Source organism: Pelodiscus sinensis, chromosome 2 (assembly GCF_049634645.1).
Source record: "Pelodiscus sinensis isolate JC-2024 chromosome 2, ASM4963464v1, whole genome shotgun sequence".
In the NCBI taxonomy this organism is placed as follows: domain Eukaryota; kingdom Metazoa; phylum Chordata; order Testudines; family Trionychidae; genus Pelodiscus; species Pelodiscus sinensis.
The window spans coordinates 245,986,185-246,002,341 of NC_134712.1; the positions used below are offsets into that span (position 1 = coordinate 245,986,185).

The 16,157-nt window shown below is 42.6% G+C and overlaps 1 protein-coding gene across 1 annotated transcript in view; it reads right to left on the reverse strand.

Moving 5' to 3' along the window:
- LOC102452890 (sodium channel protein type 5 subunit alpha-like) overlaps positions 1-16,157 on the reverse strand; it is a 340,594-nt gene that overhangs the window by 152,339 nt on the left and 172,098 nt on the right. The window contains exons 13-14 of the mRNA XM_075922835.1: positions 15,435-15,567; positions 3,199-3,437 (exon numbers count right to left, since the gene is read on the reverse strand). Of these exons, the coding sequence (XP_075778950.1) occupies positions 3,199-3,437; positions 15,435-15,567 (372 nt within the window). The remainder of the gene's footprint in view (positions 1-3,198; positions 3,438-15,434; positions 15,568-16,157) is intronic.

A 16,157-nucleotide genomic window follows, 5' to 3' on the forward strand; every position in this document is an offset into this window, starting at 1 on the left:
TTCCTTTTTTTCCTATTGTTTCTTTCACGACTTTTAGAGAAAAAATAGTCTTTTATTCTCTATTATTTCCTCCCATTTAATACTACCCTACTGGCTGGAGGGATAACTATAGGGAATATTCTTATCAGAAAGCAGCAGAGAACTATTAGGGGTTTTTTTTGTTGTCTTTTTTTTAAGTTGGGTTAGGAGGAAAAGAATCTTGATTTTGCTCCTTTAGGAATTTGCAGTGCAGTGACTTGAGACAGATTGAGATTCTTCATAAAGTCATGCTAATAACTAGCCAGTTGCTAGTTATTAGCTGAAATACTGTTTCACTGGAATATGCTAATTTGCCGAAATCAAAACATTTTGAAGAGACTCATCTCAGAGATGTTCCAACTGAACTCAGCTAGGGCTGCGACAGAACTTCTGTCAAAAACCTGCCTGGTTTCCTGCCAGTTCATGCACCTGTGTCCTCAACAGCCCAGCTGCTAGATGGCCAGTCTAAGGGGCTGTAGAGGCAGCAGGCGCTGTAGGGCTTCTGAGGTCCATGTCCCACCAAGTGAACCTCTTCAAAACTGGGGACCTAGAACTTCCAATGTCCACTGCTCCAGTCAGCCAGACTGACTGTCTTGAGACTGATGCTCCATTCCACTTTGAAATGTTGGGGTTTCATTCTGAATGTTGCAATAGTGAAAACCTTGAGGAGACAGATTTACCCTTCTGTGCCCATTCAAGTCTGGGTTTATTAAAACTGAGGGGAAAGGGCTAAGCGTGGTCTTGCACCACTGATACTTCACCTGAACAACTGAAGTTACACTGAATTGCAAACATCACAGCAAGAAGAATGCCTGCTTGGTTTTATTATGTCATCTTTATTACAAACAGGAGACATGGCTCTAAACCCAGTAGGACTGAGAAATTTGGAGCAAGATAAAATGAACTGCTTATCAACTACTTTCTCCCTACCCCCTATCTCTGTTTTCAGTCTCTATCCAAGTGACTGCACATAGGTCATCCAGACCCGGTCAGGCAGAATGGTGGGGGAGTCACACAGGGACTGCTGGAGTCTAAAGTTACCTGCAGCTTGGGCAAAGGGAGAAGATGACAGGCTAGGTAAGGAGCAGGGAGAATGAACATCTTTGCTTTAGGTTATCAGAGTGGGCAGCTGCAGAATTGCCACTTGGTCACCTGCTGAAAAGCCCCAGGTTCTGAGTGACCTCCATTTTGTCCATATGAGGAGTAAGAGGAGGTACCACAATTCCTGCACAAGAGTCTGCTGCTGAGGGGACCTGACATCTCCCAATGAGAGGGCTTTTTTAGCTCCTTGTATCTACTAAGAGCAACAACATAGGTCTTGGAGCAAGACATAATCCTTCACTGACTATAGCTACAAAGGGAAATCTTTTTAGACTGAAAGACTTATGATGTGGTGATTGGTCCATTGGCCTAGGACAGTAACTGACATTGCTGCAGGAAGCCAGTTGGTGCAGTTTTGAGAATGGAAAGGAGTAGTAAGGGAAAATTCTGTATCAGATGATTAGCAGATTCCAGGAGCCAGGAGTACTCTGAGAAGCCTAGCCATTGCTTGTGCTTATCTGTACCTATCAGCTCTTTGTGTACATGTTGGTGAAACTATGTGAATGGACAGACCCACAAATATATATTGTTTAATATTTTAATAATTGATTACTTCCAGGTTTTTTACAAAAATGAAAATAACCTTGCATCCAGTATGTGCTTCTTTTTGGATAATAACTGTAGGACGGGGTGGGGAACCTTTTTTGGTTTGGGGGCCACTGACTCTCAGAAAATCAGTCGGGGGCTGCACAAGTGAAAAGCCAAAAACAAAAGAAAACCACAAACCCTCACTACCTTGGCCCCTGAGAAGGAGAAAGACGCTCTCTACATTCCCTTCGCATGCCAGAGCCTAGGGGGGCCCCCTCCTAGTAGATTTTGAGTGCTCTAGCCCTGCAGTGGAGTGGCAGCATGGGTTCTCCAATGCTTCAGGTGGGGAGGAGCCCTGAGCCTCGGGAGCCAGATCCAGGCAAGCCGGGGGCCAGATCCGCCCCTTCAGCCTTAGGTTCCCCACCCCTGCTCTAGGAACATACAGGCAGTCCCTGGGTTACATGGATCCGACTTACATCGGATCCCTACTTACAAACGGGGTGAGGCAACCCCGCACTAGCTGCTTCCCCCCAGCAGACCAGGGAGACACAAAGCTAGCACCCCCTCCCCCCAGCAGACCAGGGAGCGGCTTTTCTCAGCAGACACCTCAGCTTGAGAATAAAGGACTGAGGGAAGTGAGGTGTGGGAGAATAAAACTGAGCTCTGGAGAAATGTTTGGCTAGAGTTTCCCCTACAATATGTACCAGTTCCAACTTACATACAAATTCAACTTAAGAACAAACCTACAGTCCCTATCTTGTATGTAACCCGGGGACTGCCTGTGTACTGTTTGTATTGTCTCTAGAATATGGCTAATAGTTTCAAAGGGTTTTGTGATTTTGAGTGCCTCAATTTCTGACTGCCTGACTTGAGGACACTTAAAAGGACTTGATTTCCAAAAAGGTGAGTGTTCAGCTCTGTGTGAAATCAGAGCACTATAGACTCTCTCAAGCTGGAAAGCCCCAGACTGAGAAAACCTGTTGGGTTTAATGTGTAAGTCCTAGGAGATCTTGGTGGCTTGTGATACTCAGGAGATTGGACTAGATGATGTGGTGTACCGCCTGGCATTAAACTCTGTTAAACACTTGAAAATCTTGGCTGTGGTATAACTACAAATGGGACAACTCCAGGTTACTGCTCCACCAGGTAATTAGCTTATTTTTCCATAGTATTTTTTAACTTAAAAATAATTAATGTTCAGTGACTTACACATGTTTATTATTGATTTTTAAAAGCTTTCTAAGATCCCTCTTCCTTTATTTCCTATAACAGTTACCTGCTAGAAATCTATTGGTCTCATCAGTGAAGTGACACTTTACTATCCATGGTTAAGCAGCAGAGTATGCTTGCTTAGTGATAGTACATACACATCCTTTCTTAATTTATTTTCAAACACCAGGAGGGCAGCCATATCAAGAATGATACCCTTCTGCTGAGAGCACCTGACTGGGTTCTTCACAAGACCTCTAGCACCAACAGCTTTCAGCCATCAGGACTTGAAAGAGCAGAAACAAACTCTCCAAATACAATTTGAGGTTCAAATTCACTTACCAGATTGCCTATGTAAAGCATGTCATCAAACTCCTTTGTCATCTTGTAATGCTCCAGGGCCATGAAGAGAGTATTCATCACGATGCAAAGGGTGATTGTGAGGTCAGTAAATGGATCCATTACCACGAACTTTACATATTTCTTGATTAACAACCACAACGGACAGCAATCCCAAATGAGAAATTTAACGGCAAAATGATTCCAGCATGGGGGACATCTCTGTTGTGATTCCTCAAGCTCTAAGTGAGAAGCAGAATATGAAGGCATAGTCAATTAACACTGATTTATGTGAGAAGAGAACATGTTAAATGAATGAAAGCACACACACACCCCACCAGCATCCATTGAAATGATCAAGAATCCGATTTTTGCTCATACCTAGGGCCCTACCAAATTCAAAGTCTTGAAAAATGTGTCACAGACCAAGAAATCATGTTTTCTCCCATGAAATCTGGTGTTTCGTGTGCTTTTATCCTATACGATACATATTTCAAAGGGGAGACCTGGGTTTCTCAAATTCGAGGTCCTGATCCAAAAGTGTCCCAAGGTCATTTGAAGGGGGTTACAGTGTTGTCATCCACACTTCTTCAACTGCCTTCAGAGCTGGGCTTCCAATCAGCAGTCACTGTTCTCCAGCTGCTTAGCTCTGAAGGCAGCACCGTCACCAGGAGCAGCACAAAAGGAAGAGTAACAGTATTGCAACCACCCTTAAAATAACCTTATGCCTCCATTCAACTCATTTTTGGGTTAGGACACCTACAGTTACAACACCATGGAATTTCAGATGTAAGTAGCTGAAATCATGTAATTTACTGTTTAAAAAATCCTATTGCCATGAAATTGACTAAAATAGACTGTGAATTTGGTAGAACCTAAGTTTATTTTTTAACCAGTTTACCCCCAACAACTGGGTAAAATATAAACTCCTTGGGTGTATAAAATATCTTTATTTTTTGCATAGCGCATAGTACCAAAATCAATGTTGGCTTAATCTTCAAACCGTATAACGTCACAAAAGTAACATTAGGAAAAACGTAAATCAAAGCAGTGATACAGATCTCATTTAATATGAAGGTTCAAATGCATTTCCCACTTAGGTGTGATAGCCTAGACAATGGAGAAAAGAGAACACCGACTAATTTAAAGTTACCTCACTGAACATAAATATAGGGTAAGATTTTTTTTAAATGGCTCAAATCATATTATCAGAAGTAACTAAGGCACTTAGGAGTCTGAGAGCGTGTCTATACTTATAGCAGCACAGCTGCTCTGAGGTAGACATGAGTGAGGTTGCTATGTAGGTTGACTGGAGAGCTTCTCATTTTGGAGTAGGTCCTCTACAATGGACAATAATCCCAAATGCTGCCTACACTGAGGGCTTGGTCACTATAACTAGGCTTGGTCTGCATTCCACAGTTAGGTCAATGTAACCTGCCTTGCATTAACCTAGCTGTGGAAATGTCATGACGTATATTCGGCTCCTGCAAAAAGTGCCTCTCTACACTGGTGGTTTAGTAATACCACTTCCCCAAGTGGCATAGAATCATGGTCAATGTAATTAGGTTGATGTAGTGTCAGTGCAGACACTGCATTGCTTCCATTGACTGTTACTGGCTTTCAGGAGCTATCCCACAATACTCTATACAGAGGTAGGGAACCTAAAGCCTGAGGACCAGATGCAGCCACCGGCTTGTCTGGATCTGGTCCCTGAGGCTCAGGGCTCCTCCCCAGCATTGGGGCGCCTGCACTGGCATTCCAGCCATCCCAACATCCTCCTGTGGGGCTGGAACACACACAAAATCTACTAGCCCGGACCCCTCTAGGCTCTGGTGTGTGAGGGGAATATGGGAGTGTCTCTCCTTCTCAGTCGGGGGCTACAACACTTGTGTGCGGCCCCCAACTGATTTTTCTATGGGTCAGTAGCCCCCAGCCCAAAAAACGTTCCCCGCCTTTGCTCTACACTGACAGAACAATGAATACAAGCTCTGATGAGAATGCATATTGCTAAACCAAGGAGTAATGTGTACACACACACACAAGTAATTTTGTAACTGTGTTGGCTATATGCTGATATAAGTTAGGTCAGCATAATTTTGCACTTTAGATATGGCCTGTGTTGTTCAGGTGTAAGGATTTTCCTCAATTTTGAACAAAAACATTTTATTTGACTTTGAACTTTCTTTTTTTCAAATTTTGTGTAACAATTAAAAACATATCAATTTCGGGTTCACCTGAAACAATTCCTCCTTCCCTCTGATTTTTCAGTCTGCCCAGTAGGCCAACAAAGCAGATATCCATTCAGATCTATTTGTAAAATTGGCAGGCTATTGTTAATGTAGCCGCACTCATAAAAATCATGACTCAGTCAAATCAAAACCAATTTTTTTCCGGGAATACTCAAAGATGCTTATTCTCAAAGAAGACTACCTCCCTGGCAAATGGTAACTTTCTAACTCAGTCTCTTCAATACAAGAAAACTTAAAAATAGATACAAGAATCATATTTATAATGGAGAATGGATTTTTAAGAATTCTTTCCTGGTACTCAAACACAAAATCCAATTTAAAAAAGTTCAGATAATGAAATTTTCTAGGCCTGAAAATTTTCAGCCCAACAGGTAAAAGTTTCAGAAACTTATGAGAGACCAAACCCAGAGGAATATAAAATGGAAACTCTCGGACACAATTATTTATGACTGCTGTTAGCACTCTTGCTCTAATAAAACAACTTAAATGGACTCAATTCAGATATTAGAAATGATAACAACATAAACCCGCAAGGAAACATTTTAACCTGCCTCGTCACTCAATCTAGGATTTAAAAGTAGCCATTTTTCTACAAAGAAATTCATAAGCCATTTACAGAGAGACAGTACAGAATTGACCTTCATATGCAAATTTGATGCTGTTTCCCTGGGTAAGAACGAAGACATTAATTGGATGTCCCTTTATAAAACCAGCCTTCCTTACATTTAACACCTCATTGACATAAAAAGCTAAGTATGGGACACTTCCAGCCCACTCAATTAGCCTCATTAGCACCAGCACTATAATGACAGGTACTTTCTTTTTCCTCTCCCTTCCAACTCAAGCTTATCTGAAGCAGTGTGTTTTGCCCATGAAAGCTCATTGTAGAGCGAGAGAGAGAGAGAGAGTGTGAGTGTGTGTGTGTGTGTGTGTGTGTGTGTGTGTGTGTGTGTGTGTACGTACGTACGTACAGACTAGCACGGCTACACCTCTAGCACGGCTAGACCTCTGAGACATAATAAAACAAAAATACAGAAAGCACTTACTATTTTTTTGGCAAATGATGGTCATTCTTCTTGTGGGTCGATTCCTGCAGACAGTGAGCTACTGCAGGAATGTCATGTTAAAAACAGTGGAAGGGTGGCCTTGCAGTTAGGAGTTGACTGTGAGCTAGCATTCAGGAGATCTAGGATCAATTCTGAGTTCTGCTACAGACTTCCTATGTGACCTTGGGAAAGTCATCTCACCGCTCCTCCTTCTGCATTCTTTCGTCCGCTGTAAAATAGCGGTCAATAGCTTCTATCCCCTATCTGTGTTATCCATTTAGATTGTAAAGGAAAGGGCTGTCCTTTATCGTATGTACAGAGCCTCACACAATGGGGTGCAATGTACTTTGTTAACACAAGAATTGATGTACTTAGTTCAGGCCTTAGTTGTGGCCTCTAATGAAGGAGACTTTTGCTATCAATGCCCAAGCAGTTCTCCTGAATATAACTCTTTTAATCAGACTTTGCAAGGGAGCCTGGTTTCTATCATAAAAAGAGAAGAATATGTATGCATGGTAAGATGCATGGCCTGCATCTCCTCCATCCTGCATCTTACAGCATTTACATCTGTGTAAAGTGCATGCCATGTGGTTGCAGGATGCTATCAAATCAGAACAGAAGTATGTTGCACACACTTTGCAAAGGCACACACAATTACACAAGGTGCAAGGCAGTGGAGACACAGGCCCCATGTACGTAAGGCAGCACTAGCTGAATAATTATGAAGCACTTTAAAGACTAACAAGATGGTTTAATAGGTGATGAGCTTTCGTGGGCCAGAGGAAGTGGGTCTGGCCCACGAAAGCTCATCACCTATTAAACCATCTTGTTAGTTTTTAAAGTGCTACATAGTTTTTCCTTTTGTTTTAGCAAGATCAGACTAACACGGCTACCTCTCTGTTACTATTTAGCCTCACCAAAGGCTCTTGTGTAAATTACATTGCCATGGGATAAGAGGGAAGGTCCTTTCATGGATTGAGAAGTGGTTAAAAGACAGGAAACAAAGGATAGGAATAAATAGTAAATTTTCAGAATGGAGAAGGGTAACTAGTGGTGTCCTACAAGAGTCAGTCCTCGGACCAATCCTGTTCAACTTATTCATAAATGATCTGGCAGTGAGGTGGTAAAGTTTGTGGATGATACTAAACTGTTTAGGATAGTCATGACAGAAGCAGACTGTGAGGGACTCCAAAAAGATCTCACCAAACTGAGTGATTGGGCAACAAAATGGCAAATGAAATTTAATGTGGATAAGTGTAAAGTAATGCACATCGGGAAAAATAACCCCAACTCTACGTACAGTATGATGGGGGCTAATTTGGCTATGACAAATCAGGAAAGAGATCTTGGAGTTATTGTGGATAGTTCTCTGAAAACTTCCACACAGTGTGCAGCGGCGGTCAAAAAGGCAAATAGGATCCTAGGAATTATTAAGAAAGGGATAGAAAATAAGACCCAGAATATCTTACTGCCCCTGTATAAAACTATGGTACGCCCACATCTTGAATACTGTGTACAGATGTGGTCTCCTCACCTCAAAAAAGATATTTTGGCCTTGGAAAGGGTTCAGAAAAGGGCAACTAAAATGATTAGGGGTTTGGAACGGGACCTATATGAAGAGAGGTTAAAATGACTGGGACTTCTCAGTTTAGAAAAGAGGACACTGAGGGGGGATATGATAGAGGTATATAAAATCATGAGTGGTGTGGAGAGGGCCGATAAAGAAAAGTTATTTATTGGTTCCCATAATAGAAGAACTAGAGGACACCAAATGAAGTTAATGGGTAGCAGGTTTAAAACTAATGAAAGAAAGTTCTTCTTCACACAGCATGTAGTCAACCTGTGGAACTCCTTGCCAGAGTCCTGTGAAGGCTAGGACTATAACAGAGTTTAAAGAGAAGCTAGATAATTTCATGGAGGTTAGGTCCATAACAGGCTATTAGCCAGGGGGTAGAAATGGTGTCCCTGGCCTCTGTTTGTCAGAGGCTGGAGAAGGATGGCAGGAGACAAATCGCTTGATCATTGTCTTCAGTCCACCCTCTCTGGGGCACCTGGTGCTGGCCACTGTCGGCAGACAGGCTACTGGGCTAGATGGACCTTTGGTCTGACCCAGTACGGCCATTCTTATGTTCTTATATCAATAATGAGACCTGAAACTTCACATACTCAATATGTGGTCTACACTTTAAAGCAAAGCAGGGGAGGGATAGGGCTGGAAGGAGCATCCCCAGTAGGTCTAAAAATAGCTACAGAGTTACTCCCCAGCTGGGACTTCAGGCCAATAGGATTCTGCATGGGAGCAACTGAATTCATGTGTAACCCATTTGTAGAGTCAAGACTCCATTTTGGAATATTGGTCTTTCCGTGGAAAGCCACCAGAAAAACAGCTGCAAGATCCAGGAGCAAGGGGGTTAGTAAAGATACATCATGTGTAATGATGGATTCATCAGTACATTGAGATGCTCCACAATAATTTAACTATCCAAAGTACAGATTATTTGGCTGAAAAATGGATCATTTTCCTATTTGAAGAGAATTTGGTGATATGAACTCGGGATATTTTCTAGTGTCATTTATTTATTTCCCAAATTTGCATTGGTCCTGGTTACCTTAACTGAGGGACTGAAAACTACACACAACAACTGTGCTGGCAGAAAGCCCAGCTAGGACACCAGTGAATCAAGCTTTCAGTAATTCGGCAGCATAATGTGCACCTGCTTTCAACTGATGTAAATAATGACACATTGGGCAGAGAAACCAAGGTTTTATCCTCCCTGCAGAGTAACTCCAGTTACCTACCCTTCCGTTAACTCCGCTTGAGTTAGCAAGTCCTGAGTGAGAGTGGCCACATGTGAAGTAACTTTTGCTGCACAGAGGGAGCAGGGATAGCAGCTGACAAGATGTGCTGACTTCAGCTATAGCCTCTACCCTGCGAGGGACCAGCCAGCTGGGGTTAAAAGCGCCGCTATACACAGGCTAATATTTTTTTGTATGTGGATAGTGCTTGAGTTAGGGACAAAATACAGGACTATGTAGCACTTTAAAGACTAACAAGATGGTTTATTAGATGATGAGCTTTCGTGGGCCAGACCCACTTCCTCAGATCAAACTTGTTAGGGACAACACTCAAGTTATTGCCTGAGTTATGTGGGCTCATTGTCTGCTCTTCTCTCCTGCCTAGGCCTTTCCCTTTTCCCTTTCCCCTGGGAAATGTCTTAGCCTATAGTAACTGGCCTTTAGCTTCAGTATGTCTGTATTCCTATGGACAGGCTCTGAGGGCTTTAAAAGGCCACGTCTACAGCACACCTGCTGCTACAAGGATACACAAATAGGGTGCTGATTGCCATGGAGAGCGGAGCAAGTTAAGATAAGCATGCTCGCTTACCATGTCCATGACCGGTACTGGAGTGATATACTTAGTTCAGGCTCCCACAGCTACTGAATGACCAGTTGTGGCCAGGCCAGCTTACAAACATTTAGATTTGGTTTAGCAACAAAACTTCAGGCACTCTAAATATCTATGAATTACACATGGCGGGTTCCGCTAAGCTTTATCAGCAAGGGCTCACCGTCCTATTTATCAAATTGGGAAAACAGATTTGTAACACAGCCGTATAACAAAGATGGTTTCTGAATGCAAATCTCTGTTACTTCTTTTGTTCAGTGCATGGTTCTGTGAGGGGATATGTTTTGCAAAATTATTTCTGCTAATAACAATGTATCAGTAAGTACGAAACTGTAGCCAGGATACACTGAAATGCTGTTGAATGGAAGAAATGGTGGGGAGAGGGACCACAGTTCATTGTCATGGCTTATGACTTGTGGACCAAGAGTTGAATTCCTTTCCACAGTCTTTCTGTATGTCAAGGAAAAAGAGTTTTCTACATTATGGTGACCAAGGATCTATTCTGGAAAAAATTATGATGAGATTCTATTCAAACAGAATCATGAATCTGAAGCCCAGAAAAAAAGCTTGCTCACAATCAATATTACAGAAATGGCTGTTATAGAAATGTTTACTTGGCAATCACTTATCTTTAATCAGAGCTCTCACCAAGCCACCTGATAAATATTCTGAGTCAGGGGAGGAAGGGAAGACAAAGAGTGTGAAAGCCAAACTCAGATGTGGATCTGAATTTCTAAAAATGTCCCAGTGTTAATAAATGAAACACTGGCTCTAAACCCTTCCTTACTCTGGAGTGCATGCAATACAGAACAGAACCCACACGATGGCTAGGTACAAATCCTGGAGCTGGCTCAGTGTCTAGGTACAAATCCTGGAGCTGGCTCAGTGTAAGTATACACACAAGTGACTGCAAGGAGGCGCCGTAAGGAGTATGATACAGGTTCAAAGCCACAGTGATCAGTGGCATCCTCACTGATGACCAAGTGACACACACAAAGCTGGATGTACTCATTAAATTTAATGCTAATTATGTTAAAGTGGATTCATCTGAAAACTGATACATTCTCATGTAGCATGAGTGCCAATGATACTCATTAAGCAGATTATATAGGGTGACCATCCATCCCATTTTTAATGTCCCATATTCAAGCCCTCTTTTACATGTTCTGCCTTTTTAAAAAAAATGGGCAAATTGGCCAGTACTTTCTGCTCTCTCATAGGTCAATCGGCAATTGGTGCAGTCCCAGGCTGCCCCTAGTTTGCGTCTGGCGGGTGAATGTGAGCCCGTGGTGGCAAGGGGGAGCATGTGTTGGCTTCAGGCAGGGTGGAGAAGCAGGAAGAGGGAACATCAGTTAGGAGGAGAGGCAGCCCTGTGTGTGAGCGTGTGTGTGTGTATGTGTGTGTGTGCGCGCGTGCACATGAGTGCATGTGTATGCGCGCAAGGACGGAGTAGGGGTGTGTCACCTAAAGCAGGGATTCTGAAGCTATGTCTAGACTACATTCCTCTTTTGAAAGGAATGTAAATGAAGCAAATCGAAAGTGCAAATGAAGCGCAGATTTAACTATCCCGTGCTTCATTTTCATATTCACGTCTGAGCACTTTTTCGAAAAAGGGTTTTTCGAAAGTGAAAGTGCAGTCTAGATGAGATTCTTTAGGAAAAAAACTCTTTTTCGAAAGAACCCGTACTCATTTTTTCAGGAGTGCAGGTTCTTTTGAAAAAGGGGTGTTTTTTCCCCCTAAAGAACCCCATCTAAACTGTGCTTTCACTTTCAAAAAACCCTTTTGTGAAAAAGCCCTGGGATGCGAATATGCAAATGAAGTGCAGGATATTTAAATTCGCCCTTCATTTCCACTTTCGATTTGCTTCATTTACATTCCTCTTTTGAAAGAGGAATGTGGTTTAGACGTGCCCTGAATGGGGTTCCACAAGCCTTTTGAGCCTGAACCTCAGCACCCCTGCGGGGCTGAAGCAGGAGTTACAGGGCTGCAGCTCTGATCCCCAGCACCCCCCTCACAGGGCTGAAGCCCCGATCCCTGACATTCCCCTTGCAGAGCTGAATGCCCAAGCCCTGGTGACAGCTGCATGGCTGAAGATAGGAGCTGGGGGGTTGCAGCTCCGGTCCTGCCTCCCCACTGACGCAATAAGTGGCAGGGCTGAATCCTGGTTCCCCGGTGCTCCCCACACCACAGAAGCCTCCTGAGCCCATGGGCAGAGCTGAGGGGCACTGGGTATATTGCCCCCCAAACATCAATGCAAAGGGGCATTCCAGGGTAGCCTGACCTCTTCTCTCTTCCTGATCCCTGGCCAGTGTGGCGGTGGGATGCTAGAGCCTGGCAGTGCAGGGCAGCAGCTCCTCTGGCTGATGCCCTGGCACACACAGCTGTGGTGTTCTCTCCTCTCCTCCTGCTGCTGCTGGTGCAGGGGGTTGAGCTGCCTCTCAGCCCCCAGCCCCATTTTCTTACATGGACAGTAAGGGGTGCATGGACAGTAAGGGGTGCTATGTCTTCCCTGCACTCTGAGCTACTCCCTGCCTGCATACAGCCCCTACCTTCTCCCTGCCCATCTCTGGGATATTGCCTGGCCACACACAGTCCCTAGCAACCTCTTCCCTGCATCCTGCTCTCACATAGCCTCTAGCTACTCTTCTATCTACAGTCTTAGCTTCCCTCTGCCCATAGCCCCTCGCTGCACCTCTTTCCACACCCTAAGCTATTCCCTCCCTGCACCCTAAACTGTTTTCAAACTTTTTGAGCTGAGCCCGTTTGAATAATAATTTTTGGTAGCACTTCCCCTGCTACAACCAAGACAGGCTGGGTGGCCTGCAAGGGTGAATCAGAGTTGAGGTCCCTCCCCAAATCTCTCATGTGGAGCTAGCTTGAGCACTGCTGGCCCCTACGCTCAAAATAGAAGTCATCCTACACCTATAACCAAGTCCATGCCTTTCCCTTCCCTCACGAGGCCCTGGAAATTTTATAGTATATTGGGCAGGGAGGGAAGGGCTACTATATAGTTCTAAGTGATTGTGATTGAATTCAGTTGTATTCAAGCAATTTTACTAGGTTTTCTGTATTCACCATAGAGAAATATGGTTACCCTATATCTACATCTGCACTACAACCTAGGTTGATGCTCTGAGATTGATCCTCTGGTGGTAGATTTAACATGTCTGGTTAAGGCCCACCAAATCGACTGCAGATCATGCTCCCATTGACCCGGTTATTCTACTCCAGACGAGAAGAGTAAGGGATGTTGATGGGAAAGTTTATCTCATCGACCCTCTCACAGAGTAGTAACTCGACTTACGGAACATCAACTCCAGCTATTTTATTGACGTAGCTGGAGTTGCATCACTTAAGTCGACTTACTATTGTTGTGTAGCTATAGCCTGATTATAACTTTGACTGAGGTGAGATATACCAAGGTGTATATGGCACAACAATATCAAAAGAAGCATGTAAAAACCAGGCTTGAAAAAACGTGAATAATTTATTGTGTGAACATAATCCAAATTTGCATGTGCAACCTCATATTTGTGGATATAGATTGGGTAATCCAACTTCTGACTACCCATTTTGAAATTGCAGATGCTGGCTTTTATGCACAAATGCTGTTTTGTGAATGGCAATTGATGTGTGCTTACTTTTAGAGGGCACTTTTATTTATTTAATTACGGTAGATATATGAATATTTGTCCATCCCATGAGCTGGATGCATATACAAACAGGACAAAAATATAATCATAATCCATATTTATAAACTGAAAACAGAACACAACATCCCAAGAACAAAGAACCAATTAAACCTCACAATTGAAAAATCTTCAAGAGCAAGAATCTGTGCACAGACTTTATCTAGACACACATGGTTTGGAAGCATGTGAGACTCAGTAATTGAGTCTAATTGAAAGAGGTTGGTGACCTTACAGTGGGTTACATATATTGGCCCATAAAGTAGTGCCTGTTACCATTTCTTTGTTAGAAATATTTTGAAATGTCTCAGTTTTGGCCATCATTTCCAACCATAATAGTTGTTGCCAGATGTAACATTTTGAAGGAGGGATTAAAATAACCTCCCTACCCTCAAAGGGTGTGTCTAGACTACAGGGTTTTTTTGGAAAAAAGTGGCCTTTTTTCAAAAAAACTTCCCCTGCGTTTAGACTGCTGCTGCATTCTTTCGAAAGTAAATCGAAAGAACGCGGCAATTTTTTCCATCGTGGAAAACCTCGTTTTACAAGGAATAACGCCTTTTTTTGAAAGTGCTCTTTCAAAAAAAGGCGCTATGTAATGCAAACTGTGCTTTTTTTAAAGAGAGCATCCAGACTGCCTGGGTGCTCTCTTTCGAAAAAGCGGCTTGCTTTTTCGAAAGTATTGATTGTAGTCTATACGCTCTTTTTCGAAAGAGGCTTTTTCAAACGTATCTTTCAAAAAATCCTCTTTCGAAAGAGGCTTATTGTCTAGATGTAGCCAAAGTGATTAATGACTGAGGATGCAGTTAGAAAAGAGTTAATAGTGTATGCAATCTGATAAGCTAATATTGTTCTAGAACCTTTTAAAGACCTTTGAATAAAGAACAAGTAATAAAGATATCTTACATAAAAAGAGCAATTTTTACTTTATATTCTGCATATGTCTCAAAATACAATTGGGAATCTAGTATTTTTTGTCTTATGGACAAATACTAATATTTTTGAAGGGAATCATAAATACGATCCAAGATTTTGCCCTCCCTGCCACTGAACTAACATTTTAGTGGCTGGGATGGTGAAAGTCCACATGCTTGAGCAAAGTCATGAACTTGATGCGGCTGGAAATTCATTATTTTCACCTACTCTGCTCTTTTCAGAAACCGAGTTTTGCTTTTAGGGAAAATTCGAGATAAGACTGAAAATGGTTTTGTTTTTTGGAGACATGTCTCATACAACTTTTCACCTGCAATGCAGCTGAGTTGACTGGCAGTGGGAGAGTTTTGAACATATAATCTTGATGGTTATTTACAAATATTTGTCATTGAATTGCCCTTTCTCCTTTGTATGTTAAATTGGATGCAAAATGGATGTAGAGACCTCGTTTATATTCCTGTGCGGGCTACTCGCATCATTGGACCTTTTGTGGAGAAAGGGGAGCAGTTCTTAGTGGGATACTTCTCCCATGCATGTAAGAGGGGAATGGCAGTATCTTGACTCACCTCATCCATGCACTGGCCTGCTCCAGAGAGGAGCAGAGTAGGCAGTAATTTCTGTCAGTAGGGCTCCTGCAGATGACTTCCCCCCGAAGCCAGAGGGAAGCAGAAGCTAACCTATGACCCTCACAGTCCGAATTCCAGCCCTGCTTCAGGGAAACACAGCTCTGTTCTGCTCCCGACTCCTCTGGATTGTAGGGCTGCAATCCAGCCCACTAGATGTGTGGAATGATTCTAACTAACATCTAGCATAGCAACTTTTTTTTGTCATAAAAGATATTGACATGTAAACCATTATAGTCCTTCCTACCAACCTGTAGGTGGGATTGAATTAAGGAAGCAATGAGGAATGTCTTACCTTCCATGGCACTGGTAATGATACTGACTGCGCTCACTGCTCGTTGCCTTTGAAATGGCTGATCATATTGGTCCACAGAAAGGCGATGGGGAATCAAAAGCTGCTTCTTGCTCGCCTCATCAGAGGGAGAGGTCTGTAAATGGATATACTTGGTCAGCAAGGTACGAGAGAGGATGAAGTCAGGGCAGACATGAAGTAGAATTTTCAAAATCAGCTACATTCCATTTTCAAAAGTCAGTTAGGTAGGTACAACCCTAAGTTTCAGGAGACTTTTATTTCGAAAATGGGACTTGGGCATTGCAACACCGAGCAGAACAATCCTCTAATTACCCTTAAAGATTTGGGGCAATGTTTCTTTTGAAAATATCACTTAAGCATCCAAGTTTGACACATGCTTTTGAAAATGTTGCCCCTTGAACTAGATGCACTGATCCGGACCGAACATGTAAAAAACTGCAAGTGAGTATGAAGGGTATTTCTAACATCAGAGAAACATCTACTCAGTAAGGGCTCAGCTTGTGAAAGAAACTCCATTTAATTACAATAATTATAACATTATTTCTGAAATGTGTTAACTGTTTAATTATATAGGTAGCAGAGGAAAAGGGATATGAACAAAAGGTTCAGTTATTGGCCTTTGATACCAAACAAAACAAATGCTAGAGATGAAAAGGGTCTATTCATCACATGGCTTTCCTTAGGAATTTATCATAAGTGTTACGA